Below are 26,474 nucleotides of genomic sequence, written 5' to 3' on the forward strand. Positions count from 1 at the left end.
CACACTTATGTACAGCCATGTCACAGAGACACAAGAAAGGGGATGGGGGCGGCAAGCTGCTCCCTAGAATTGACTTAATAAGCCAGTTCAAATCATGAGCCATCTCTAACACTGGTGCCAACCCAAGCCCCAAATCTCTGCTGCCAGGAAGTTCTGGATGGGACCCAGGTGGACCTGCAAGCCGGGGTCTCAGTTGTGAGGGCACCATCAGGGACTGGTTACACAGGCATGGGGACACAGATGCAATCATTAACCCTGACCTGCACTGCCCTCCTGGGACATCCAACTCTCGGCCCCAAACCCATACTTACTTCCCTTTAGTCTAGACACATGGAGGCACAGACTGAGAGCTGCCCCACAGCTAGGGCACGACCCTAGGTCACAGCAACGTTCCCCACCTCCAACCTCCTGCTGGCCGTCGGAACAAGTTAAGAAGGAGAACATGGGAATCCATTCTTCTAGAATGTCCCACGCAGAGCAGACACTCCCGCCTCAATGCTTCTCCCAACCCCATGACCAGCAGACTAGGCCCCCACTTGTGGGCAGATGGTTCACAGATGGGCAGTTGGATGGCTGGAGACAGTGGGACACTTAACTGAGGACATTCTAGGGCACAAGATGACAGTGACCATCTGATACGGCGAGCAGAGACAGGCTGTTGACCCTGGCCACTGATGGCCCCAAACACTCCGGGAGGCCCAGCTGTTCAAACCAGCGTGAGTCCAGACGTCAGGGCAGCCAGAGAATGAGGAGCTGGGGACAGTGGGGCCTCCTCCATCCTCCTGCTCCCTCCCCTCTCTGTTCCCTGTGTCTCCCCAGGACCGTCTTCTGTCTGGTCTTGATTTTGCTGACAGCCTGCCAGCAACATTGGGGCGGAGTTATGGGGGCCAGTTCAGAGCTGGCAAGCTTCTTCCAGCCCCGGGCCTCTCGACAGTCCTTGACAGGCAAGGTTCTATCAGGGTCGCCCGGCATCCACAGGGATGTGGCTCTTCCCCCATAGGGATTTAGCACCTAGGACTAGCATGGGCTTGCCCCTGGCTCCCACCTCCCCTCCTCAGGGCAGAGCAACAGACAGATCCTACCTTGGCAGGTTTTGCCATCGCCCTGAAGCTGGTAGCCAGGTGGACAGCGGCAGTAAAAACCACCCACGGTGTTGCAGCAAGGGCCTTCACAGCCCCCGTTGGCATTGGCACACTCGTCGACATCTGTGGCGAGAAAAGCAGATGAGCATTGGGCCATGGAAACTCGGTGTCCCCAAGGGTTAGGGGAATATCAGCTAACAAGCCAGACCCTCAAAGAGGGACCCAATAAATTGACCCAGGGTCAGACTGCCATCCTCCCCTTCCACCCAAGCACCCAGGGAAGTGGCTCTCTTTGCATCCAGTGTAACGTGTCTACAGGACACGAGGATCTGACCTTTAGGAGCAGCCACAAGCAGTGGTGTTAGCCCTGGAGCATCCTGTGTGCCCTGGTGAACCACCTGTGCAGCCCTGGAGCATCCTGTGTGCCCTGGTGAACCACCTGTGCAGCCCTGGGCTTTCCAAGGAAACCAAACTCCCTTTGCTCTGCAGCGAGAGGACCCCACGTGATTCCTCTTCGTAGCTGCCAGAACTCTGCCAAGAGACTCAGCACTCTGGTCCCACCAGGACAGCTCTGGGCTCCCGTCATGACCAGGTGACACCGTGTCAGGTTAGGGAAAGCAGTGAACACAGAGTCAAGCTGCTGGACCCAGACTGCCAGGTTCTGAGCCCGTGGCTCCCTTTCCTCCACCAGTTCTTAGGGTCCAGAGCACAGGCGGCAACTCTGGGTTCAGGCTTACCCAGGAGCAATGGTGCTTCAACTGCCACCCGATGTGGCTAGCCTGGGACTTAAGGGACCAGGTTTCTGAGAGAGGTTAGGGGGTGTCAGAACCTCATGAATGTGTTGAGTCGGGATCTAGGGCCTCCGTCCACTGGCCTGGTCAGACTGCCTCAGCTGAGTCTAGGGAAGCTGAACCACAGTGTCCCCAACCACTTACCTCCAAAGGTTTAGGCTGTCCCCTGTAGTTTCTAGGAAGGCTCAGGGCAACGGGTACCCCAACATGTCACAGGCACACATGGTTAAGCCTTTATTCTACCTGCCATGCTATTGCTGGGAAGGAGACTAAACCCCACCCCAGTGACATACAGGTCGTAGACAGAACCAGGTGTGGGCACTCTCGGGCCTGAGTTGGCTCAAAGCTTGCCCAGTGGCCCAGAATCTCTTCACGTCTCCTCAGGAGGGTCCCTCGAAGAACTTCCCTCGGCTAAGCTAAGGGCCTCAGAGATACCCATAGTCCCGTGAGGACAGCGGTGGCCAAAGGACACTGGCCAGCTGCCTCTGGAATCTTGGAACAAAGCCACCACCCTGCGAAGTCTACAGTGGGAATTTCCTAGGAATTCCTGGGAAGTTACACAGAGTCTCAGCAGAGGTCATGGCTGGGGTACCTAGTGTCCCCTGTCTGCTGGCCTGAGGAGACAGCACCAAAGCCAGGCTGGCTGGCCAGGATATGAGACACGACGCAGCTTCTAGGTCTGTCCTGTCGTTCAGACCACTGTGTGGGAAGCTGGAGAGGAGGCCAGTGGGGACTCGCAGGTCAGGATCACAGACCAAGGTTCTCTCATGGTACTGTCTGGGCCCTGGGTCTGGGTTAGGGAACCTCGCAAGGCCATACCGCGGTCAAGTGGGCGTTAGAGTGAGCATGCCCACTGCTGCTCAGAGCCTCAGGCGCTCCGCATGTCTACAGAAAAAGCCCTGAGCTTGGCACATCAATGAGTCACAGCGCCTGGTACCTGGGACAGACACTTGTTGCCCTGTTACCATAGCAGCGGCTAGGGGCTCCTATCCCGAGAATGCCTGAGAAATTCCTTTCGCTTCTGGGCTAGCCTAAGCCATGCTGGGTCCCCACGGCCCTAATCACCTGCATTGGGGGATCATCCACACTGGACACATAATCCTCAGAGAAGATCTGATCCCACCCATCTCAGGGTTCCTGTCTCCAGCCCAGGCCCACGGGGGCTACGGGAAATAACAAATGCCACATAAATTCCATGCATAAGAGCTCCAGGACAGAGGGCAGAGCACTCCCTCCCAAGCTACGACAATCGTTGCCACAACCAGACACCAGGAGAGCAGGGTAGAGTGGACAGGTCTCCGTGCTGAGCCCCCTTCTATACACAGAGCAGGACCAGACGGTCATCTGGGCGATGATGGAGGCATTTCAGAGGCCCCCATGCTGCACTTCCAGTTTATAGTAAACCGTTCAATAGAGCCCCCCCATCACTTGTGTGTAAACTGTCCCATCTCTGCATGCCCTTTGAGGTCTGCCCTGCCCTCCATAGCACTAATAAATATGTCCCAGTCATCACCTGTTCCTGAGGGTGGTGGCCTGCAAAGACAGGGTTTTCATGCTTTGGGTAGAAACTTTCATGAAATCCTCTCAAACCAACACAGTTGGGAGACCGTAACGTTGGCATCCACACACACAGTGACCTGAAGCAAGACCCTTCATAGCATAATCCACTGGAGGCAGACCTAGAGCCTAGCACAGAGGTCCCACCAAGTAGTTGCCCTTGCAGTCCTGGCTGGCATCACCCCTGATGCTGAGGCCGATGACTAAAGATGGTCATTCTAAGACAATATACGCAACCCTCATGCGCCTTTAACAAAACAACAAACCGGGGCCTTGGCCCCTTGAGTCCACTCAGGGTTCACTAGGATGTCTCTACAGTTCCCAAGGATGTTCCCCTCACCCCTGTCAGCTCACTAAACACCTCCACAGTTCACTAGGACACCCCAGGAAATACCTCCACATGTCAGCTCACTAAGACACCTCCACAGTTCACTAGGACACCCCAGGAAATACCTCCATATTCCTCTTTCCGATGCTCTACTGTCCCCATGTCAACGTCAGTCCTTCGGCAGCCCCCTGCGGTTCTGAGGTCATAAGGAGTGAAAGGGAACCGGTCCCAGGGGGCTGCACACTGCACCACTCTATCAGTCGAGACAAAGCACAGAAAACAGACGATGAGCCGGTGCTGTGAGCCACCATGATGGCAGACAGGGCTGTCCACAAGGTGACAAAAGCACTGGAGGGTAAGAGGTGATGGCTCACAGTGCAGAAACACGCCAGGTGACACTGAAACCTGAGCCCCAAGAGTTGGTTTTTTAATGATGTGAGGTTCACCTCAATTTAAACAGAAAAAGAGACGATCTTCCTGCCAGGTGTGCCCACTGCTTTGGGGATTTTAATGCAAAGCAAAAAGCGGGGCCTGGGTCCCTCTACAGCTCAGGCCCCAGTGCGGTGGCTCTACACATAAATGAGTGCCCAGCCATGAAGACACGGTGGCATCTCGGGAACCAGCCTGAAATGGCTGGCACAGCCTCACCTGCACGTCCATCAACCCAAGATGCTAACGGGTACGTTGGTAGGGTTCTCAGATGGGCTGTGAGGACCTCAGGTGTGGCTCACGTGTGACAGCCGGCAGCATTAGCATTAACGCACACAGCATCCCCACCGAGCAGGTGTCCCACAGATCCAGTCCTGCCAAACCTGGGCACAGCCCCCTAACACGGCGACGCATGGTGGGGCTTCCATAGGGGCCCATTGCCGAGAACAAAACAAAGTCCTAGGAAGCACAGACAAACAGCCAAGGCCGGCGCAGACCCCAGGGGACAGACCGCGTGCTTGGCCCACTTGGCCGTCATTAATCATCTAGGGTGGAGGTTGCTGGGAGTGACAGGGCCGTGAGGGCGTCAGTAGGAGGTGTGGTGTGAAACTCCCCTCCCCCTGGAGGAGCAATTCTGGAAAAACACTGAGAATGGTACAAGACCTGGCCCTGAACTGGTCCGCATCCACACGTCCCTCAACAGCCGCTGTCTGATAGACAGACCTCTGGCAAGCGGGTCTGGAATCCTCCCCTGGGGACGGATGTCCCCAGGATGCCCTTCCTCTCCTCCTGTCAAGGCTGGCTTCACCGTATCATTCCAGCCCAGAGGGGTCTCTAGCAAACAGTCCGCCAAGGACAGGACGCTGTGGTCTCTCCTGCCCCACACATCCTCCCACTCTGCAGGGTGAAGGCAACCTTTACACAATGTCCTGTGCAAGGAGACCATCAGGGGAGTTGGATGGAGGGCAGAGGCCAGAAACTGGGGAGAAGGGGAGGCTGTGGCTCCCTCACACAGGAGATAATCCCGGCCCACAGTCGTTGTCTGGGGTATGGTACTTATAAGGTGTATCCCCTCCCCCACTTCACGCTAGATGTGAGGCCAGGGTAGGCAGCATGCCACCAACCTGCACTGGGCTCCAAGCTGGGCATCACCACCAGGTACGACCCAGGAACCTTTCTCAGTTCCTGACACCCCACTTTACCCCTAAAAACACAGCCTGCTTAGCATCCTGGCCCCAGCTGGAGGCAGGATGAAACATGAATCCAAGCCTGGCCACAATGCTGCCTATGACCCTGTCCTCACCTGTCCTCCCCCAACCCCAGGCAGCCCTAGGTTCTGAGGAGAAGACTAGTGACCAGGACCCAGAGGGCCATGAGGACATGATAGCATTAAAGTATCTGGGGCTGGGCCCAGAGCAGAGCCCAGGAAGAGTGGGGGAACCTAAAAAGAAGGCAAGGGAGACAGCCAAGAAAACAGGAGCCCCAGTCTGGGAGGGCAGCTTGATGGACAGGCCATCTGCCCCACCCACCTAGCTCTGCTCCCCGGATAACCCAGAGTTGGAGGCAGCATCCACCAATCCCCCACCTGGGGGGCCCCCAGGTCCATCCTGCCCACAGCTCAGGCTTGGCCCAAGGACTGGAGCCCAGCCAACCCTAAGGACTAGCAAGAAGGCCCACTTAACTAGCATGCTGGGCTAGAGGACACAGTCCCCTTCCAAAGGTACAGGGGAGGGCCCACCTACCTTCGTGTGGGCTCCCTTAAGACTAGGGTCACCAGCCCTCCCACCTTGAGCAAGAGACTCACAACCTATGGGACCTTCCTGTGAGACCCAGGCCTGCCCTTGGCTACTCTCACTACACGGCTGTAGAGGACTGATGACCTCATATCTGGGCTCTTGGCATAGCAATACATCCTCTCTAGAACTCTCTGGGAGGAACACAAAAGGAGAGGACTCAGCCAAAGGATGCACCCTCCCCCCAACTACACCCATCCCACGCATCCCACACACACATACCACCCCCACCCCCTACACACAGACAGACAGACACACACACAGGCCTATAAAGAAGAGCTTCCCAGACCAGGAGGCCTTGCTCTATGGAACATGGGCTGGGACACCCAAAGGGGCTGTCCACACCCACCAGGGAGGGGAGACAGCCAGGGCTTCAACTCATGGGCCTGTGGGGACAGTTCTACCTGATCAGGTCTCCCCACCTGAAGCCTCAGGCTGCCTGTCAGGAGCCAGGATTAATGAGGCCAAGAAGCCCATCTTCCTTTAGCCAGGTGTCACCCAGACAGGCCAAGGCTGCTCCCTGAGTCTCATCCAAGAGCTGATGCAAACCAGCTGGCCTAGAGTCAGCCACCCAGAGCTCCAGAAGAAAGGCGAGGGGTTACAGGTACCAGGGGCTTCAGAGAGAATCCTGAGCCTGGGAGGTCCAGCAAGGCCCCTCCCCTGGGGGTAGGTGGGCAGTCCCTTACTTTGCTGTGCCAGACTGACAGACAATCCCGGGGACATCCCTTCAGCCAACAATGCTCCAGGAGACTCTGATCTGGGCAAGATGCATTGGCTGGGCCTCTTTTCTACCTCCCCAGGAAGAACGTTCCTCCCCAGGAATGTTCCACTTCAGAGCCCAGATGGGCCCCTCCTTCCCTCAGGGGCAGTGGGACAATTGGGAATCTCTGTGTAAGCTTGCTCTGCAGGGCCGACATGCCCGCTCAGCTCTCCAGGCTGAACGAGCTCAGGGGTGCTGCTTGGGTGGAGCTGAGCACCCATATGCTTGCCCCCCCCCAGCTCCTGAGCACCCACACGCTTGCCCCCCCAGCTCCTACTGAGCACCCACAGGCTTGCCCCCCCAGCTCCTACTGAGCACACACACGCTTGCCCCCCCCAGCTCCTACTGAGCACCCACACACTCCCTCCCCCCAGCTCCTATCCCCAGGATATGGCCATGCCTTTCTTCCCATGTCCCCTGCCAAATGCAGGTGTCTGGCCTCGGGGACAGGGAAACAGATCCTTTTAGGAAAACAGTGGGGCTCTGTGCCAGCCTTGGGGATACAGGAAAGGGTGATGGCAGTGACGGGGTGGTTAGTACTGCTGTTCAGCTGGTGACGGGAACTGCCCCTCTAATTCCAGGGTACCTTGAAGCCCCAGCCTGACTCCAGGTCAGTGTTAAAGAGCACTGGCTACTCTTGCAGAGGACACGGGTTTGGTTCTCAGCCCCCACGCGGTCTGTAACTCCAGTTACAGGGAATCCAACACCCTCTTCTGCCCTCCGCAGGCACCAAGCACACCTGTGGTGCACATATAGACATGCAGGGAAAACACTCATAGAAATATTTTTTTCCCAAAATATCGCTAACCAGGTAGCATAAACAATGGTTCTGTTCTCTCTCAACTCTAACAGTTGATAAGCCTATAACCCTATCACTGAGCCAAATCAGAGCATAGGCAAGGGGGCCATACTCCCTCTAGACTCTCAGGCCGCCCTCCTTCTCTGCCCCCAGCTCCCATTCTCCCCCACGTCATTCCAAACTCTGCCTCCAAGGCCACATTACTTCTCTACCTTGCCTGGTTTCCGTACCTCCAAAGAGGACCCTTAGCGAATCACGGCCAGTCTCTCCCTCTCAAGACGGTAACATAGATCATATCTTCCAAGCCTCTGTCCTAAAGCCAGGGGCTCTGAGATCAGCTAGGGATACTAGGTGCCAAGTCACTGGCTTGGGGGGATGCTGGTCCATACCCCTTGGCTTGTTCATGCTTCATCAGAGCACAGATAGGATAGGCAGAACCCCAAGATCTTCTGGGCCTTTCCTATCTACTGCCTTAAAGCAGGCGGGACCAAGGGCCGCTTCTCAGAACTATAGGCAAGGCCCAACAATGGGACGTTCACCCGCCCAGGACCACTCAAAAGAGATCACCCACCCATTTGGTTAACCACCAAGCTGCCACTCAGAACGTCCCCAGGCTCTCCCAGGACCTGCAGGAAGCAGCCTCTGTGTTTCCCTGGAGCCAAGGCCACCTGCCTGTACCCAGATGAAGGTCTGAGCTGGACATAGCTCACAGTCCTGGACACCCCAATACCCACACATGCCAGGCACAAGTGCCCTCTTGAACCCTGGGCACCCCACACCTGATGGTGCTTTGATAGATATTCAGAAGCTCAGAAGGGGTCCCGTGGGCAAGAGTTCTGAGCTGGCTTGACCTCCAGGCTGCAGGAGGACTGTGATAATCCTCAGACCTCTGTGGTCCTTCCTTCTCTCACCGTGGACGCAGGAGCACACCACAAGAAAACCTAGACGGGTCACTAGAGTAAATCTATGCAGACCAAGATCAGAAGCCACCATAGCCCTGGGTCCTACCTAACCCAGGCCCAAGACAGCCAGAACCAAGCCTCTGGTTATCATGCCTGGTTATAGGGGAACCTGCGAACCATGGGAGGCCCCAGGAGCTGAGTGTCTTAGGAAACATGTTGGGACCCCCACAGGGCAGACAAGAAACTCGCTCTACTGGCTGCTCTCAGGCCAGACACCTGCTGTTACCTGCATCACATCCCCCCTGGGGTCACAGCCAAGGCTAGGCTGCAGGGCTCTCGGAAGTGTCTGCAGGGTGGAGTGGCAGGGGGCAGGACAAACCTCTCTGTGCCTCCCTCGAGAAGACAGTTGTCAGCTATTGTGTACACATGCGGCTCATAGGAAACCCGGCTCAAAGAGGGTCCCCTATCCCCACCTGGGGAAGAACCTGGCCCACCCATTCCGGGTCTGCAGTTGGTACACTAGAACTGACCCACAACTACAACCTCGAACCTGACCAAAGTCTAAGCCAGCAGAGGCCCCTCTACCTGCCACTGGGTGACCCAGGCACAGAGAGATTTGGGTTGTATCTACAGGATAAGAGCCCATGCTCTGCTTTTCCGATTATGGCTGAGAAGGTCCCATCCTATATAATCAAGAGCCCTGTGAAAGGCCCATAACCTTGACCCCAAGAGCCCTCCGAACTCCCTGGAGGCAGGAAGTGTCATGCTGGCTTTATGTAGCACATACAGTAAATGCTATATCCGAGACTTCACAGGATGGAACTCTGTGTTCCGTTACCTCCCCCAGGACTGGAGCACAGACACGGGTGGGGGAGGTGCACAGGGGTGGGGGAGTTCCTGCAAAGCAAAGCAGCCTGCAGCCCCCACCCCCACCTTGGGCAATCCCACCCTAGCCTCCTGTCTGCCTAGTGAAGCCCAGGGAAGCAGCCCTTAGGCCTCAGAATAGCCTGCAGGTCCTGCAAGAGACACTCAGCAGTGGCCAGAGGACAACCCTGACCGCAGCAGCCTTCATCTTGCACTAGAGGACCTGGGTGGGGCTGCACACAGATGATGGTTCTGGCAGGCAGGAGGCCCCCAGTCAGAGACAGGCAGACAGCTAAGTGCAGGCCTCCAGAGACGTGCATGTTCTGGGCCTTGGAGGTGAGGCTATAAATGTTCTCCTTGTTCTGCTTCCCAGGGCTTAGCTGCTGCACCGCTGGCCCCTGAGACGAATGCCTCCCACCACCCCTAGGGCCTCTGAATGTGTGATGCTGCGTCAGCAAAGCAGGGCTGGGCTGCTGGAACAAGTGAGGTTGCTGGGTTGCCTGGCAGCGTTCTCTGTGACCGAGAGGGGTCCCGCGAGTGGGGCGGGAGGGAGATGAGGTGAGGTGAGATTGTCCAACCTGAGTCTGAGGGAGGGCAAAGGGGCCACAAACCCATGCATGTGAGACCCTGGGAAGCTACGCAAGGCCAGGCTGTGATCTTTCCGGGGCCACTTGAGGTGGAACTCTTCAATTATCTCCCATTTGTGTTAGTCTGGACGGCACCAGAGAAGTTAACGCTGTCACTAGGCGGGGAAAGAGACAAGTCCGTACACAGCAGCCTCTGCCTACTGCTCTGGGCTGAGCTTGCCCTTGGCTTCCAGACCAGGGGGAGGGGGGGAACGGGGCCCAGCAGAGCCGCTGTTGTAGCAAGCCTAGCTTCCACCACCCGAATACCTTACTGGGGTGGTGGTTATCTCGGTTCAGGAGCCCTACCAGCTCGGGGCAGCCTGAACATTCCAGACTGATTCCCACCAGACCCTGCCCACCTTAACACACACAGGCTGGCAGTAGGATGAGAAGCCATCCACATCACGACCCCTCCAGGGCAAGCACTGGGAGGCCTGACTCCATGCCAGCCAAGATGGGTGCAGCAAAGGATCATGGGATGGCAAGAAAAGGACCTGAGCAGAAGAGCCAAAGTGGAAGGACCTAGAGGAGCATTGTTGGGGAAGCTTTTCTGGAAGGAGCATCCATCCTCAGGGCAGAAGCTCCAGCTCCAGGGAGAGCCAGTGACGTGTGTGTGTGTGTGTGTGTGTGTGTGTGTGTGTGTGTGTGTATGCCATAGCACACATGTGCTTCCCCCTCCCAAAACAGGCAAGTGTGCTACCTAAAGGTGGCACAAAGATCCCTTCTGCATGGGAAAGGTGTTTCTACCACGTGATTGGGTCACTTCCCTAAATGCTGGCTGTGGTGGGTGGGGCCCGTCTACATTTTCCTTCAGGAAGACCTCCGAAGACCCCCTCACCATCACTCCTGCATCTGGAAGTGAAAACACATCTCACTGTGCAATGGTGCTGCTTGGGACCCAGCAGAAGGAAAGCACTGGACCTTAACATGTGTGCACAAGGCAGGGTGCTCAGTCTGTCCTTAAAATAAGCTTCACAGCACAGAGAAGCCAGTTAAGAACTGCCCCCTTGCCCTGGGTGGCTCTGCGGGGAACGGTGAGCCTCGTGCTACCAACACCACCATCTGCTCAGCATGTGACCCTTTCTCATAAGCGTGTGAGCATCTGTGATGACCACAGCTACAAACCAAACAGCTTTCGTGGAAGAGAGGAGACAGGCAGAGACCCAATCAGTTTAGTGGATCCCCAGAGAACACAAGCAGCAGGCAATGCAGAGAACACAGAGAGGGTGGGGGTGGGGCGCTCTCAGAGGATCTGAGTACCATCCCCAGCACCTACAGTGGGTACCTCACAGCCATCTATAGCTAGAGAACCAGGAAGACCCATGACTATGTGTGCCTGCAAGCTCGTGTGCATGCATGCGTACATGTGTGCGTGTGCACGTACAGATACAAGTGAATGCCACAGCGTGCATGTAGGGGATCTGAGACAATTCATGAGAATCTGGTCTCTCCTTCCACTACATAGGTTCAGGGTACAAAACTCATGATTTCAGTGCCTTTACCTGCGGAGTCACCTGGATGGTCCTGCTTGCTTTCTTCCTCTTCCTTCCTTCCTTCCTTCCTTCCTTCCTCCCTCCCTCCCTTCCTTCCTCCCTTCCTTCCTCCCTCCCTCCCTTCCTACCTCCCTCCCTCTCTTCCTTCCTCCCTTCCTTCCTTCCCTCCTTCCTTCCCTCCCTCCCTCCTTCCTTCCTTCCTTTTTCTTTCTTTTGTTTGTTTCTTTTTGTTTCTGGACAGTTTGAGGTTCATAGGAAAATTCAAAGAATACAGAGTTCCTTATGTCCCCTTTCCTTTCCACCCACAGTTCTTTCCTTACTTTTAAGATGCTTTGTTATGACTGCATGTGTATGGGTGTTGGGTTGCATGCAGGTCTGCACAGCACATGTGTGCCTGGTGCCCTGGAGGCCAGAAGATGTTGGATACCCTGGGATTGGAGTTCCAGAGGATCGTGGACCACCATGTGGATACTGGGGATTGAACCTGGGCCCTCTGGAAGAGCAGCCAGTGCTATCAGCTCTCGAGCTATCTCTCCAGCTTCCTTATCAACAGCACATTGGGGGGCGCACTGTGTAGAAGGGCATCATGCCACTGTTGCCTCAGGCTCACGGTCTGAGCTCTGCAGGAACACATGGGGTATTTCACGCTCCAGGGGTTTGAGCAGGTAACGGTGACACGGGTCCTCTGAGGCTGACAGAACCATTTCCACCGCCCTCCGTATTTCCCCTCTCCTATTCCTTTCTCTCTAGTCCCTGGAGTCCACCACCCTCCGCATTTCCCCCCTCCTATCCCTTTCTCTCTAGTCCCTGGAGTCCACCGCTCTCTGCATTTCCCCTCTCCTATCCCTTTCTCTCTAGTCCCTGGTGTCCACCGCCTTCCGCATTTCCCCCCTCCTATCCCTTTCTCTCTAGATCGGAAAGATCTCCTACAGTCCATCTTGGGCACGTATGTGTGTGAACGCTCGTACACGGTGCTCACGTGAAAGTCAGGACAGCTTGTGGGATGCAGGTCTCTCCTTCCACTACGTGGCTCCCAGGGATGGAACTTTGGTCATCACCTGCCCAAGCTCTAGCTTTTTAGCTTCTTCCTCTTCCAGAATGTTAGAAGTTGGAAGCACATGCATGTAGCCAGCTCAGATCAGTTCATGTCAGGGAGCCATGCAATCGATGAGCTGGGCTTTCAAAATTTTCCAACAGGAAGCTGGAGGGAAAGGTGGGAGCCAACACACAGACACAGACACACACACCACCTCTCACAAACACCCCATGGCCCATAGTCTCCAGAGCAACTTGAAGACAAGACATGGTGATCTACAAATAGCCTAAAAGGCCTCCCTCACCTGCCTGAACATCCAAGGTCACTGGGTAGCCTCTTTAGGAAAACCACAGGGCCTCCCCCTGTGGTGGCTACAGGAGCAGCTGGCCAATAGCTCTGGTTGAGACAGGGAGGCTTCTCCACAGATGGCCTCCCTCCTGGGGCCTCAGTGCCCTCAGGCCCACACCTGTCCACAGTTCCAGGGTCTCTGGAAGGCACAGCCAAGCCCCAGGCTCCCTGCTCCACCCTTAGGCCAGGCACAGAGGTGGCCCTGGGTGACAGCTTCTCAGAGGCCGCTCCAAGGGAAGGCCTTGCCCAGCGGGAGAGACAGACTTCACAGAACAGTAAGATTCTGTGCAGTGGGGATGACTGGAGCAGTTGCAGAGCCATGACCCAAACCCAGGGGTGCAGAGGCCTCCCCAGCATCCCCCCCCCCCACCTCCCACTCCTCCCCGAGATCAGTCAGGTTCCCACCAGCATCCAAGACTGTAGGAATGGCTTTGGGGTTGTTGGGTTTTTTTTTTTTTTTTTCTTTTCCATAAAACAAGACAAGATGTAAAAGGCTCAGAAGATGCCAAGAACATTCCTCAGATTCCCCCAAGTGTCCAGGTCTTCACTCGCCGCCATGGCCATGACTCCGACTCCGGGCCTTTCATTTCTCTGCCAGGGGGCGGGCGGACTGTAGCAGCGAGATCAGAGCCAAGCAGGCCTAAGCTTGCAGTGCACTGGGGGCCGGGCATGCTGGGAGCCCCCTGCTTGCCTGTGCCTCTGTCTTACCTCACTGTCTGTCCCTGTCTCCCTCTGTCATTCTGCCAGGGACACTGACTGCTGGTTCTCCCGGGTCTTGGAAGATCTCAACCCATGTCTTCCTCGTGGTCTGGATGACCAGCTATGACCAGCTTTGCCTCTTGCTCAGTTTCTGGGCCAAGAACTGGAGGATCTGGGGGCGCTCTTCACTTTCCTATGGCTCCCTCCAGCAGAGCTCAGCACCCCACCAGGGATGAGGCTGGGCCTGGCTTGGAACCCACCCTGGGTGTCAGCCTTAGCCGGAGCTGGCCAGCTGTTCGCGCACACTCTCCCAGTTTATAAGGGAGAGCTGCATGCATCTGATCCTCTGGACAGCATCTGACTTGCCCCATCCAGCACAGATGGCCAGAGCAGCAGCTCCTCCGTACACTTGCTCTAGAGAAGGGCACTGGCTATCCCAGGAGCTCAGACTTGGCTGCAGACCTCTCCAGAGAGGCCACCCACGCCTACTGTAGAGGCCTACCCCCCTTGAGTACTTCTGTCCGCCCTCATCCGGTGCCACCACACCTTTCTCAGTCTCCCTGCATGCTGACTAGCCCTGACCTCGCAGTAGTACTGGCCCCAGGACGGCCATGTGTCTCTGTGAGTGTCCTGTCCCATCTGCCTTCCTGCTGGATACAGGTCTCTGTGAAAAGGCAACCACACAGAAAGAGACACAGGCATGAACGTGCACACACACACACATACACACAGAGATGCAGACAGATGCAGAGGAGGAAATGAAGGGGGAACTGCCTTAGCATCCCCCCAGAACCCCTGCCCAACCTCTTCCTTGCCTCTAGTATCCAGGTATCTCCCCCCATTACTTCAAATGTCATGATGCAGACCGCAGAGGAAAAGGGCTTGGGTTGGCCTGGATTGCCAAACCCTGGTGAGATCCAGTAAGAGATTGCCTGGGGGAGAATGAGAGGGAGGTGTGTGTGTGTGTGTGTGTGTGTGTGTGTGTGTGTGTGTGTGTGTGTGCGCGTGTGTGTGTGTGTGGCGGGGCCTTGCCATTTCTCCTACTGTCCCCAAGTCCTGGGAAGATGGTGCATCAGATCACCGTGGACATTGTTGGACATTGCCAAGAGTAGGTGAGAAATGCAGAAATGAAGGCCAACAGGGCACAGGCCCTCACGCCCGCTCTGCCTGTGTCATGACTATTTTTTTAGGCATGCTAATGACCCTAAATCCTAGGCAGCCATAAGCCTGCATTAGCCTTTTACTGCCACCAGGGGGCACCAGTGCACTACCCTGAATACAAGGCAAGTGGGGGACCCTGAGCTCGTCCAGCAGAGGATCTGTAAACCTCTAAATCTAAGCCCAGGGCTGGACTTAGCTGTTTAAGGATTCCTCTGCCAACATTTCCTGCCACCCAGGGAAAGGTCTGGGAGGAGTGAAAAGCTGGGCGCCCCAGCTCTGGCAGCAAGGGATAAAGGGCCAGCAACCCCAAGGAGGGCAGGCATAGTTGGGACTGAAAGTTCTAGGTGCCTCCTCCAGAGGCACAGGGGGCAACAACCAGGATAACAACAGGAGAGTCAAGCCACCATGAGGCTGACCACTGGAAACAGTGACAAGAACCCCTTGCTCTCCCCTGTGTGGTCACAGGTACCCAACCAACCATTCCCACTCCTGCCACTGTCTAGCTATGGGATCCATAGGATCCTTCATTGACGTCTCACCCTGCCCAGCAAATTCTGTATCCTGTTTTCCCTCCAGCTGTGGCTTATAGACCCAGTGGCCCACAGCAAACAGCACCTGGCCAGGGCCAGGTTCAAGTCTTCAGCAACTGGTCTGATGTCCGGCGGGAAGACCCTAAGTGGGCAGGGCCAAGAGGTGGGGATGTTTCTACCATGGCTACAGAAAAGCCTCCAGGCAAGCCCCCCCCCCCCCCCCCCCAGAATTCAGATGACTTTGATGTGTGTGCGATACCAGGAGAACGCAGGGGCAGACTATAGCCAGGGCAGAGCCCGCTGCCCAGTCCCCGCCCACGGTCCACAACAGCCCTGCAACTCAACTGAGGAAAAGCAAGTCACCAGCTCAGCCCTGCACACTTCCCTAGGTTCAGAGTGTGGACTAAAGTCCCCTAAAGAGCTCAGCGTCTGGGTGTCGCCCCTGCAAATGTCAGTTTCCCCATCCACAGAACAAGATGGGGAACCTTACGGAAAACTCATCTGCCCCAAACACCATAGAATGCCTGGCTCTGTTCTGTGGGGACACCCGAGACCTATAAAGACGACCATACACACAGAACTCAACAGAGGGGCAGCCTGGACTGAACCCTGAGAGGGTGGAGCTGCAAAGAGGCTTTTCTGTGGGCCCAGGGGTCACACGGGTTCTGAGTGCCACGTTCTGAGGGACGGCCATCTCTAGTGTCATGTGCTCTCAGTGCTACCTTAACTGAGGGCCCTGTGCCTTCACTGTGCCCAGCCTCCAAGGGGTGCTCAGATGCCACCAGGAGCAATGCAGCCGCCGAGGACTAGAGTGGACAAGCCAGCCAGGGAGAACACACGAAGGCTCTCAGGGGTGGGGATGCTCCTGGGAAACGTGGAGAGGCCTCAAGGGCCCACAGCTGGTCAGGGAATAAGGAAGATTAAAGGGTAAAAGAGGCACACATAGCTGTGGCCTGGATAGAGTTTAGGGGGCAAGCACACTAAGCTGCAGTCCCTGTGGTAGATAGTTCACCGGGAAGGCAGAACAGCTCCAGGGACCACTAACCTGCACCTGGTCCTCTTACTGGGTAGATGACAGGCCCGGAGGACCCAGTCAAAACCAAGGAGCTTCCCTGCACCGTGCACGTTCCAAGGCACAGCCCAGACACAAAGGGAGGTGTCCCAGGACACGGAGCCACTTCCTTTCCATGCAACCGTCCTGGGGTGCGCCTCCAAACACATTGGGGGTAGAAAGGAGATGATGTCATTCTCACTGGCCAGAGGCCAAACCACACCCTTCCCTTTTCCTCGAGCGCAGTTCCTTGGCAGTGTTTGGGATTAGCCCTGGAGTATCAGACAGACTGTAGGGTGAGTCAGGCCTTCCAAGGCAGTCTAGAGGAAAAGGCAGGTCGAGAAGGTATTATAAGCTAGGGCTGAGGGAGTGAGACCAGGAACCTGGGGCCTGGGCTGAAGGAAGATAGTTAGCCCAGAGCTGCCAAATGGATACTGAGCAATCTCCACAGAGGGGTTTAGCACAGTGGTATCCACTGTCTATGAATCTTCCAAAATGCCCAGTTAAACTGAACGGCTATGGGCTTGCAGGCCTCTCTGCCCTAGGGCCTCAGGGCCTCCAGGCTCACACTACAGTTCCTCGGGAAAGCGGAGGATCTCTGGCCTGGGCAACCACATCCACCCAGGAGACAAGAATGTGCCTGGGGTCCACTGTGCTCATTCACCCCATCTTGGTCTTGGAGACTGGTGTTACTGAAACCTTGCACCCAGCAGAAGAAGCTTACCTAAGTCGAGGACTCAGCCTCCCTCCCGAGAGCTGTGGCTATAGGCAGCCACTAGACCCCCGCCCCCAGATTCAGGAGCCTTGAGCCCACCATGAGGAGCAGCTTCCCCATCGCTCCTGGCTCCACAGAGATGCTGGCCTAGGCATGACCTGGGCAGCAGCCGCTCTTTCACGCCCATCCCTGATTGGATGCCAACCATTTATGCAACTGTCAGCACCTCCGTGGCTACCCCTCCTCCCACGGAACCTGTCCTGCTATCTGCTGGCCTGGATCCTCATGATGGTGTACAGGCCTGGCACCACTGGGCACAGAGGGCAGGGCCGTGCTCTGGAATGCCTGGGGCTGAGACCCGAACGCAGATTTGGGGAGCGGCTACCAGCTCCCCCACCTGCAGATGCCTTGTTAATTATCCTGCTGGAACAGGAACAAACACACACACACATACACACACACACACACACACACACACACGCGCGCGCGCGCGCGCGCGCCCCAGGAATCCCGAAGATGAGCCATCAGCAGATTTCCGAGGTTTGCCTCCCCAGACGATGCTGGCTCTGAGTGGCCGTGCACGGGCAGAGCGAGGACAAGATGCGAGCTGGCCTCTGCTGTCTGAGCAGGAATGGAACCAGCTCCCAGGCCACTCTGGGAAACATGTACCTTCTGGCTAGAAGGAGCTGGCACCTCCTGCCTCCAGGAAGAGTTATAAACAGACCTCATAGCCCAAGATCCTTGACTCACTTTGGGAGCTCTGGGATCCCTTCCCGCCTAAGGCACCCACAGCTGTGAGCCCCCAGGTCTGTCCAACACTTTAAAATACCTGGGGCTGGTAAAGTGGGCTAGCCTAGAGTACCGACTGATTCCAGGGACAAGGGTAGCAGGCGTGGAAACACCTGGACTGGCAGGCCTAAGGCTTAAGGGCTGATGGCCACAGGTCAGGCAGTGCCTTGGGAAAGGGACCTCAGAGCCACACGACAGGGACCTTGGGCATCAGGATTGCGAGATGGGACTGCAGAGCTCAGGAGAGCAGCCTAGACTGGGAGGAGGCCGTACCCCTCTGTTGACCTCTGAAGAGCCTGCCTTCAGTCTGTAATCAGACACTAAGCCTGTCACTTACTGTCCATCAGACTCACAGCCACCTCTTCTTTTGCAGGGAGGAAACTGAGGCACAGGGTGGCTGGCTGTCCCGCTTGTCCAAATGCTGGGTGAGGCTCAGCCTATGAACCCACTGGGGACTCTACACCAGCAGGGACTCCTGGCGTTCTCTGTATCCTGTATCACGGCTCAGGCTGCACTTGAGCTCCATGGATGGGAATCCCCGGCACGCACAACCTAGAACTGGCTCCTATGTGGACTCCAGGGCAGGCTGAAGCCCGGAGCACTATGGGAAAACAGTTTCTCTCCTTAGACTCAAGGTTGAGAGTGAGGGCACAAAGCCCCTCTCCGCTCTCACTGGTTCCTCTGGCAGAGTAGCCGCGAGCTCCCAGTTCATGGAAGCCGCTGCCCACAGCTGCTCACAGGTCTCGTGTGCTCTGCCAAGTTGGGGCACAGGACATATAGATAGGGTTAGCCTCAGACTAGCTCCTGAGTAGCCTCAGAGGACCCCCAAGTCTCTTGGCAGCCATTCTGAGAATTAGAATGGACGATGGGTGGCTTCCCCCTGCATCAGTCACAGGCTGTGCCTTGCCTGCTCTCTTGGGTGCAGACCACACAGATTGCAGGCTTGTCAAGCTGGGCAAAAGTCAAGCAGGGTCACTTTGCCATACAGGGCTCCTGAGGATTCCCTGAGTGACAAGAACACTGAGTACAGGTCCTCTGGGCACCAGGCCGACCGGCCTGGATGGTAGACCCCTGGTGAGAGCACACACCGTGACACAGCTTGCTTTGCTTTTCAAGGGGATCTTCTAGGGACATCTGGCTGGAAGATGGGGGCCCTGGAAACAGCACTGCAGCCCATGGGGTGAGAGCCCAGCGGGAGGAGGTGCACAGTGTGAGCTGTCATGGCGCCCTAAGGTGCTGTCCCCGGGCCCATGCTGCACAGGACCCTGGAAGTGAGAAGCTACAACCACAGCTGTAGGCTAACCCCTTCGGACAGCCTCTACTGCTCCTGTACCTGACCTGTGTGTCCCTCGGTGTCTGTAACACGGCACATGGGTCCCTCCTGAAGGGGAGCTTCCCACACAGGCCATGTCCACCTCAGAACAGACTTGTGATCTCCTCCATGCTTCCCAGAAGCTCCTGGAAGGTCACCCCTGGGCGGCCCTCCACCAGCTGAAGAACGGCAGGGTCATGGGGGTATGAGGCCCAGGAGAGAGAGGTTGGAGGGGTCTCCATCTAATGCCTGGACAACCACAGTTCCCCTCCCTTCAACTAGGTCCAGCCTTTCTTCTGCTCAAGACAAAAGTGTCCGCTCTCAGCTTGACCAGTGAAGGGTGTTGGATAGGGCACTGCAAGTGGGTAGAAGCTATGCTTCACTGGGGCAACAGCAGCCAGGAAACCATTTGCCAGCTGTCCCTTAACCTCAAGGGGTACAGGGCTCCTGGCCACAAGGTCCTCACAACCCAGCGTCTCATGACCCCAGCCAGACCTCCACCAGCCTTGAGGACAGACATGGGGGTGAAGGGTCAGCCATCACAGAGCCCAAGCAATGCAGACACCCCTGTTCTCGGGGTGTGATCGGCACCAAGGCACACACCAGGGTGGCCTTGTCCTGTATCTGGACAGTCTCCACAGTGGCTCGGACAGGGTGCTGTGGCTGAGGCAGGGAAGAACTAAATCAAAAGGAGTCAGAACACTGAGTCTTTTCTCATGTCCAATTTGGGGGGAAGAATCCAGAGAGACCAGAAGAAAACAGGGGATGGGGGACTCTAGCCTGGGACAGCACTGAGACCCAAAGGCCTCATGCATCCCTAGAGAAGGAGCTTTCTAGCTTTCTATTACGGCGCCTGGACACAGCCAATCACATGAAATGGCAACCATCACTCTGCCAATGCCAGGACCAGGCAGCTCAAAAGCACCGTGCCTACAAGTTGGCCTCTTGTGTTTCTGCTGTAATTATGTCATTAGAAGACCACCCGTCCCTGAAGCCAGTCCTGGGAGACCGCCATTCCAGACAAAGACAGAGTGCCTTTGTCAGGGACAGGGGAGGGGGGCAAGCCTGGCGATTACTGACTCACTGGGAAAACAGGACTGCTCCGGCCCCTGCTGACGAGGGAAAAGATGGGGATTGTGCGGAGGACACGGTAGAGCCGAGCACAACAGAGGGACCTGGGGCAGCCATACCTGTCGTGACCACAGTTCCCACAAGCAAAGCCACCCACTCCTCCTTCTCCTCCACCTGGGGCAGAGATGGTCTTGACCTACCTAGTCTCAGGGCCACTACAGGCCACTGGCAACAGCGTCTGCAGAAAGTGGCATGTTGTGGAACAGTCCCTTTGTGCACTAAGAAGATGGGCGTCTGTTGTGGGACAATCGTTTTTATCCTGTAAGGATTTGTTTCTTTAATCCACACACCTAGAACACCTGATTTTTGACAAAGGAGCAAAAAATATAAAGTGAAAGAAAGAAAGCATATTTAACAAATGGTGCTGGCATAACTGGATATCAACATGTAGAAGAATGAAAATAGACCCATATCTATCATCATGCACAAAACTCAAGTCCAGATGGATCAAAGACCTCAAAATAATGCCAACCACACTGAACCTTATAGAAGAGAAAGTGGGAAGTACACTTGAACGCATTGGCACAGGGAACCACTTCCTAAATATAACCCCAGTAGCACAGACACTGAGAGAAACAATTAATAAATGGAACCTCCTGAAACTGAAAAGCTTCTGTAAAGCAAAGGACATGGTCAACAAGACAAAATGACAGCCTACAGAATGGGAAAAGATCTTCACTAACCCCACATCAGACAGAGGTCTGATATCCAAAATATACAAAGAACTCAAGAAAATGGTCATCAAAAGAACAAATAATCCAATTTAAAAAAAAAAAGAGTACAGACCTAAACTGAGAACTCTCAACAGAGGAATCTAAAATGACTGAAAGACACCTAAGGAAATGCTCAATATCCTTAGTCATCAGAGAAATGCAAATCAAAACAACTCTGAGATTCCATCTTACACCTGTAAAAATGGCCAAGATCAAAAACACTGATGACAACTTATGCTGGAGAGGCTGTAGGTTAAAGGGAACACTTCTGTATTGCTAGTGGGAATACAAACTGGTACAGGCACTTTGGAAATCAGTATGGTGATTTCTCAGAAAATTAGAAAACAACCTTCCTCAAGACCCAACAATACCACTTTTGGGTATATACCTAAAGAATGCTCAATCGTGCCACAAAGACATGTGCTCAACTATGTTCATAGCAGCATTGTTTGTTATAGCCAGAACCTGGAAACAACCTAAATATCCCTCGATGGAAGAATGGATAAAGAAAATGTGGTACATTTACACAATGGAGTACTACACAGCAGAAAAAAATAACGACATCTTGAAATTTGCAGGCAAATGGATGGAGCTAGAAAACATCATTTTGAGTGAAGTAACCCAGACACAGAAAGACAATTATCACATGTACTCACTAATATGTGGTTTTTAAACATAAAGCAAAGAAAACCAGACTACAAATCACAATCCCAGAGAACCTAGACAACAATGAGGACCCTAAGAGAGGCATACATGGATCTAATCTACATGAGAAATAGAAAAAGACAAGATCTCCTAAGTCAATTGGGAACATGGGAGCCATGGAAGAGGGTTAAAGGGGAGGGGAGAGGTACGGAGGGGAGCAGAGAAAAATGTAGCGCTCAATAAAACTCAATTTAAAAAAAAGATTATTTCTTGTACTTGTTTAATAAAATGCTGATTGGCCAGTAGCCAGGCAGGAAGTATAGGTGAGGTGACCAGGCAGGAAGTAGAGGTGGGGCAATGAGAACAGGAGAATTCTGGGAAAAATAAAGATTCAATCTGCAGTTGTCACCCAGACAGAGAGGAAGCAAGATGTGACTGCCTCACCGAAAAAGGTTCCAAGCCACATGGCTGACACAGACAAGAATAATAGATTAAGATGTAGTATGTAAGAATTAGTTAATAAGAAGCTTCAGCTACTAGGCCAACCAGTTTATAACTAATGTAGACCTCTTTGTGTTTATTTGGGACTGACCTGCTGCGGTACTGGGCAGGACAGAAACCTCTATCCACAGGCTTCTCTGCCAACATACCTTCTGATTGGTTTAATAAAGAGCTGAATGGCCAATAGTTAGTCAGAAAGATATCTAGGCACAGGAGAGACACCAGCAGGAGGAAACAGGAGGTGCAAGACAGAAAGAGGTAAAAAAGCCACAAGGCAACACACAAATGGATAGAAATGGGTCAGTTTAAGTTGTAAGAGCTGGTGGGACAAGCCTAAGCTATAGGTCGACTTTTCGTCATTAGTAAGTCTCCATGTCGTGTTCTATGAGCAAAAGCTTCTACATTGAGTCTAAAGGAGAACGCAAGCGGGCTGCAGGCATGGGATCTTTCTTGCCCAGAGCCCTTAATGGCCTGGAGCTGAGGGTGGCTCAATAAGGGGGGGAAGCCAAGAGGCCTCTGGACCCCGGCACCCCAACACCTGGGATCACGTGATAACAAGTCCATTCCTTCTACACTGACGTGATCCCCTGTCAGGGGTTCCTGGGCAGCCCTTTGCGCAGCATAGCACAGGCCCCAGAGGGAGAACATGTTAGCCCTCTCAGGCAGCTAGCACAAGGCTCACTCAGTCAGAGAGTGTCTCTGGGCCTCAGCAGGTCCATGTGCCCTGGAGGCTGGAGAGCTAGGGCCTCCCAGCCAGCCTATAACCCAGTGATGGGGTCCATCTGCAAACACAAAGAGCACCCTACCCCCCACCCCAGGTATCATCCTCACTGAGCCGACTGTAGGCCCCAAACAGGAGTTTGACTGAGCCCAGAGACAACTATGAGGACCAACATGGGAACCTGGAACCGAAGCCCAAGGATCAGGGTCAGGCTGGCTGTTCCCTCTCCAAGGAATCAGCTCGAGCTAAACCATCACAGCTGCAGGCCTCAGTACAGAGACCCTGCTGCAGGTGTTTAGTGAAACCAGCCTCGACCACAGCCAGGTCACGGCCACTTGCGTGTAAAAGAGGACAAGGAAGGACCTGAGCCCTTCCCAGACCTCTCCAGAGAAACAGGGTCGTCCCCCCAACACCAGCTAGAGTCCCAGGGCAGCCACGCCCAGGCCAGATTCAGGCTGAGGGCCAAAAGCAGCCCTGGGTGGCATCTGGACCTGAAGGAAGGGGCCAGTCTCTTACCCTGAGACAGTGGCAGCATTGAGGGCAGCTGGCAGAGTGGCTTTCCGTCTATCAATCAATTATCCCAGTTTAGAACCAGGCACCCTTGAGCCTCAGCCCATGGCCCAGGCCTCAACAGCCGCCCAGGAGTTTCCCAGCCAAGCATCGTGCCCCCTCACCGGCAGGGCAGCCTCATGACTCCTCTGGGTCTCCCTTCTGGCACAGTGGCAGAACCTCACCAGCTGCCATGGAGACCTCAGACATTCACCAGTGACCCCCTCTTGTGACTCCTGAGAATCTTGCCCCAGTGGCTCACAGTCCCTTCTCCCAACTCCGCTGCCCCTCCCCTCCTGACCCCTGCTCCATTCCAAACCTTCCTAGGCCCACGGCCCACCTCTACCCAGAAGCCCTGAAGACATTCAGCTCTGCTGGAGAACAAGCTGGAGAACAATGCCACCCTGACTGCTGGCCTCTCCAATGCAAGCGCCCCTGAGACCCAGCAAATCAGCCCACCTCTCACAGGTGAGGAAACTGAGGCCAAGGGCAGTCTCCAAGACAAGGCTTCTCGGACTGAGGAGTGCACAGGTTCGGCCTTGGTTCACAAAAATGTGTGGTTCTACAGGGCAGCCACGATGGACACAGGAGAGGGACAGGGCTCAGTGCACTGCCAACTTAGCCTGGGCACAAGTTTCCGCCTGTGTCTTCCCTATTCAATGCCAGCCATGCACAGTGCAGGTCACCAGCGGACACTGGCATGGATGAGGTGCTGCCCACTCCACCACATGGAGCAGACCACACACAGAAGGACGTCGGAATCCTGGTGGGTGAGGGTGTGCATGGCTGGTCAGAAGGACCCGAGAGACCCACAGCGGGCAGGACATCCCTCCTCCCGCTTTACTGATTAAGTGGGAACCATGTGTGGTCGCTCCAGCCATCCGTCCCGTCGACCTAAGATGCCTGTGGGCAGGGGCCCCTAAGTCACCCACACTGCGAGCCAGACCTACAGAGGAAGGGAACGCCCCCTGCTCTTTAAGGCATGAGAAAACTATCCTGGGCTATGGCCAGTCCAGTTTACCAGTCACAGGCCCCAGCTCAAGCTGTCCTGTGCCACACACTGTAGCCTGAAGTATCCCCCAGTCATGGCCACACCCAATCACAGCTAAATAGGACCTCTAGGTAGAGCAAAACCTTAACTCATGTACACAAGGTACCAAAGCCTGCCGTGACCCATGACCCATACATGGAAGTCCTTCTTGGCCAAGGAGCCACCTGATTATACATCAGGGTAGCAGCAAAGAACCAAAGCCTGTGGTTCCACAATCTTTACTCCAGAGTAGCAGGCCGAGATTGCTATTTCACCAAGTAGGAGGCTCCTGATGTCCAGAGACCTCCATTCCCAAAGAGGCAAGGCGGCCACCTTGGATGGAGAGCGGGTACCAGTCAGACAACAAAGGAATAAGGGAGTCAAATTACCTGCAGTGACTGTACCTGGCAGTGCTCAGTCTAGAGCAGGGCTTGGGGAACCATGGTCCCTCTCTCTCCCAGGGATGGAAGCATTGCCTCTAAGGTGAGTAGCGTCTTCCTGCTTCTCTCAGGCTGAGCCCAGTTCATATTAAAGGCCGTTGTTCACACTGTGCCCTCAGGAGCCCCTTTGTTTCCTTCCCAGACCTTTCCCCACTCCTTCCCTGGAGAAGCCTCTAATTGTGAAACAAAGAAGAAGAAAAAAATGGTGCCTAAGATGAGAGGTGGTGGCGCAGACCTTTAATTCCAGCACAGAGATAGATGGATCTCTGTGAGTTCAAGGTCAGCCTGGTCTACAGAGGAGTTCCAGGACAGCTAGGGCTGTTACACAGAGAAACCTGTCTCGAAAAAAAAAAAAAAAAAAAAAAAAAAAAAAAACAAAGAAACAGCATCTAAACATCCCAACCAGACCCCACTGCCTCATCCCTGTGGGCTCCACTTGATTGTCGCTGCTAAAAATACCAACTATAAAGGTTGGGCCCTCTATCCAGTGACAGCAGACACAAACTCATTGGTTCTACTGCAAGTTTGAGAGCTGGATAGACAGACAGACAGATAATAGAGATCTAGGTGATAGATGATTGACAGATATAAATATACACATACAGATCTACCAGGACCCCAGCCGCCTGGGGTTCTTCCTGCTCAGGTTCCCTTGGACCACAGCTGCTCTCAAATCCACGCACTAGTGGGAATGCACCAGTGCACAACACCCCCGAATCACTGTCAGCTGTCACCGTGCACCGAGAGGCTCAGGAGAGCGTATAGACACCCCACCACCAACGCCACACCACACCCCTTCGGGAGACCTGTTTCCACAGCCACCGTGTCGGGTGGAACCACCACCACTTCTTGCCCCTGCAAATGCCTCCCGCTTTCCAATTCTTTCTTCACCCAGTGGCTTTATTAACATCTGAATACAGCTCATCTTGGCCTCCACACTTACAAACCCTTCCGCAGAACTCCACTGACGCGGCACGGAAACCCGGGGGGTACAGTGACCCTGCCTGTCATATCCCATCCAGATCTCAGCTTGCTTCCCCGCCCCTGCCCCATGGTGGGGTGACAGCTAACCTGCCCTGAACCAGGGGCTCCCAAAAGCAGGTCCCAGCTCTACCTGATCTCGGCCAGGACTGACAACGAAACGGTGTCTGCCGACCAAGAAAGCAGACAAATCATCATGATGGCCAGGCAATGCGCCATGTCATCTTAGGGGACAGAGAGGACCAACATTCAAAGGTGGGCACATACAGATGACAGTAGCTCCCTGATTTTGAGACAAAAAGGTGCATCGACCCAAGAATACACACTCCTGGCAGCGCCAAGAGAGAATGGGGAATCCCGGCTGGCATGGGTGCTCAGGCTCACATTCTCCGGCCGAGGGAGAAGCCCGAGTCAGGACCAGCAAATGAAGACCTTATGCAGGGCAGTGGTGGCACACATTTTTAACCCCAGCACTGGGACGGCAGAGGCAGGCAGAGTCTGAGGCCAGCCTAGACTACAGAGCAAGTTCCAGGACAGCCAGGGCTACACAGAGAAACCCTGTCTGGAAAAAACAAAAGCAAACAAACAAACAGTACTTAAGTGGGTCACTGTGTCAGGACAACAAGACGGCGGCAGCATCACCCTGTGCCCTCCAAGGGGTTGACACTGAAGCCACGGGTGGCTGTATTGGTGGACAG

At 54.9% G+C, this 26,474-nt stretch overlaps 1 protein-coding gene across 3 annotated transcripts in view; it reads right to left on the bottom strand.

The window, feature by feature from the left end:
- The window catches only part of Megf6 (multiple EGF like domains 6), a 95,509-nt gene that overhangs the window by 48,476 nt on the left and 20,559 nt on the right, over positions 1 to 26,474 (bottom strand). For all 3 annotated transcript variants that reach the window (XR_007593756.1, XM_050153324.1, XM_050153323.1), the window contains exon 4: positions 1,083 to 1,205. Coding sequence is in view for 2 of the 3 variants with exons in the window: in XM_050153324.1 (XP_050009281.1) it covers positions 1,083 to 1,205 (123 nt within the window). In the remaining variant the exon portion in view is untranslated. The remainder of the gene's footprint in view (positions 1 to 1,082; positions 1,206 to 26,474) is intronic.

This window comes from Alexandromys fortis, unplaced genomic scaffold (genome assembly GCF_014885135.2).
Source record: "Alexandromys fortis isolate MF-2015 unplaced genomic scaffold, M_Fortis_MF-2015_v1.1 scaffold_88, whole genome shotgun sequence".
Classification (NCBI taxonomy): domain Eukaryota; kingdom Metazoa; phylum Chordata; class Mammalia; order Rodentia; family Cricetidae; genus Alexandromys; species Alexandromys fortis.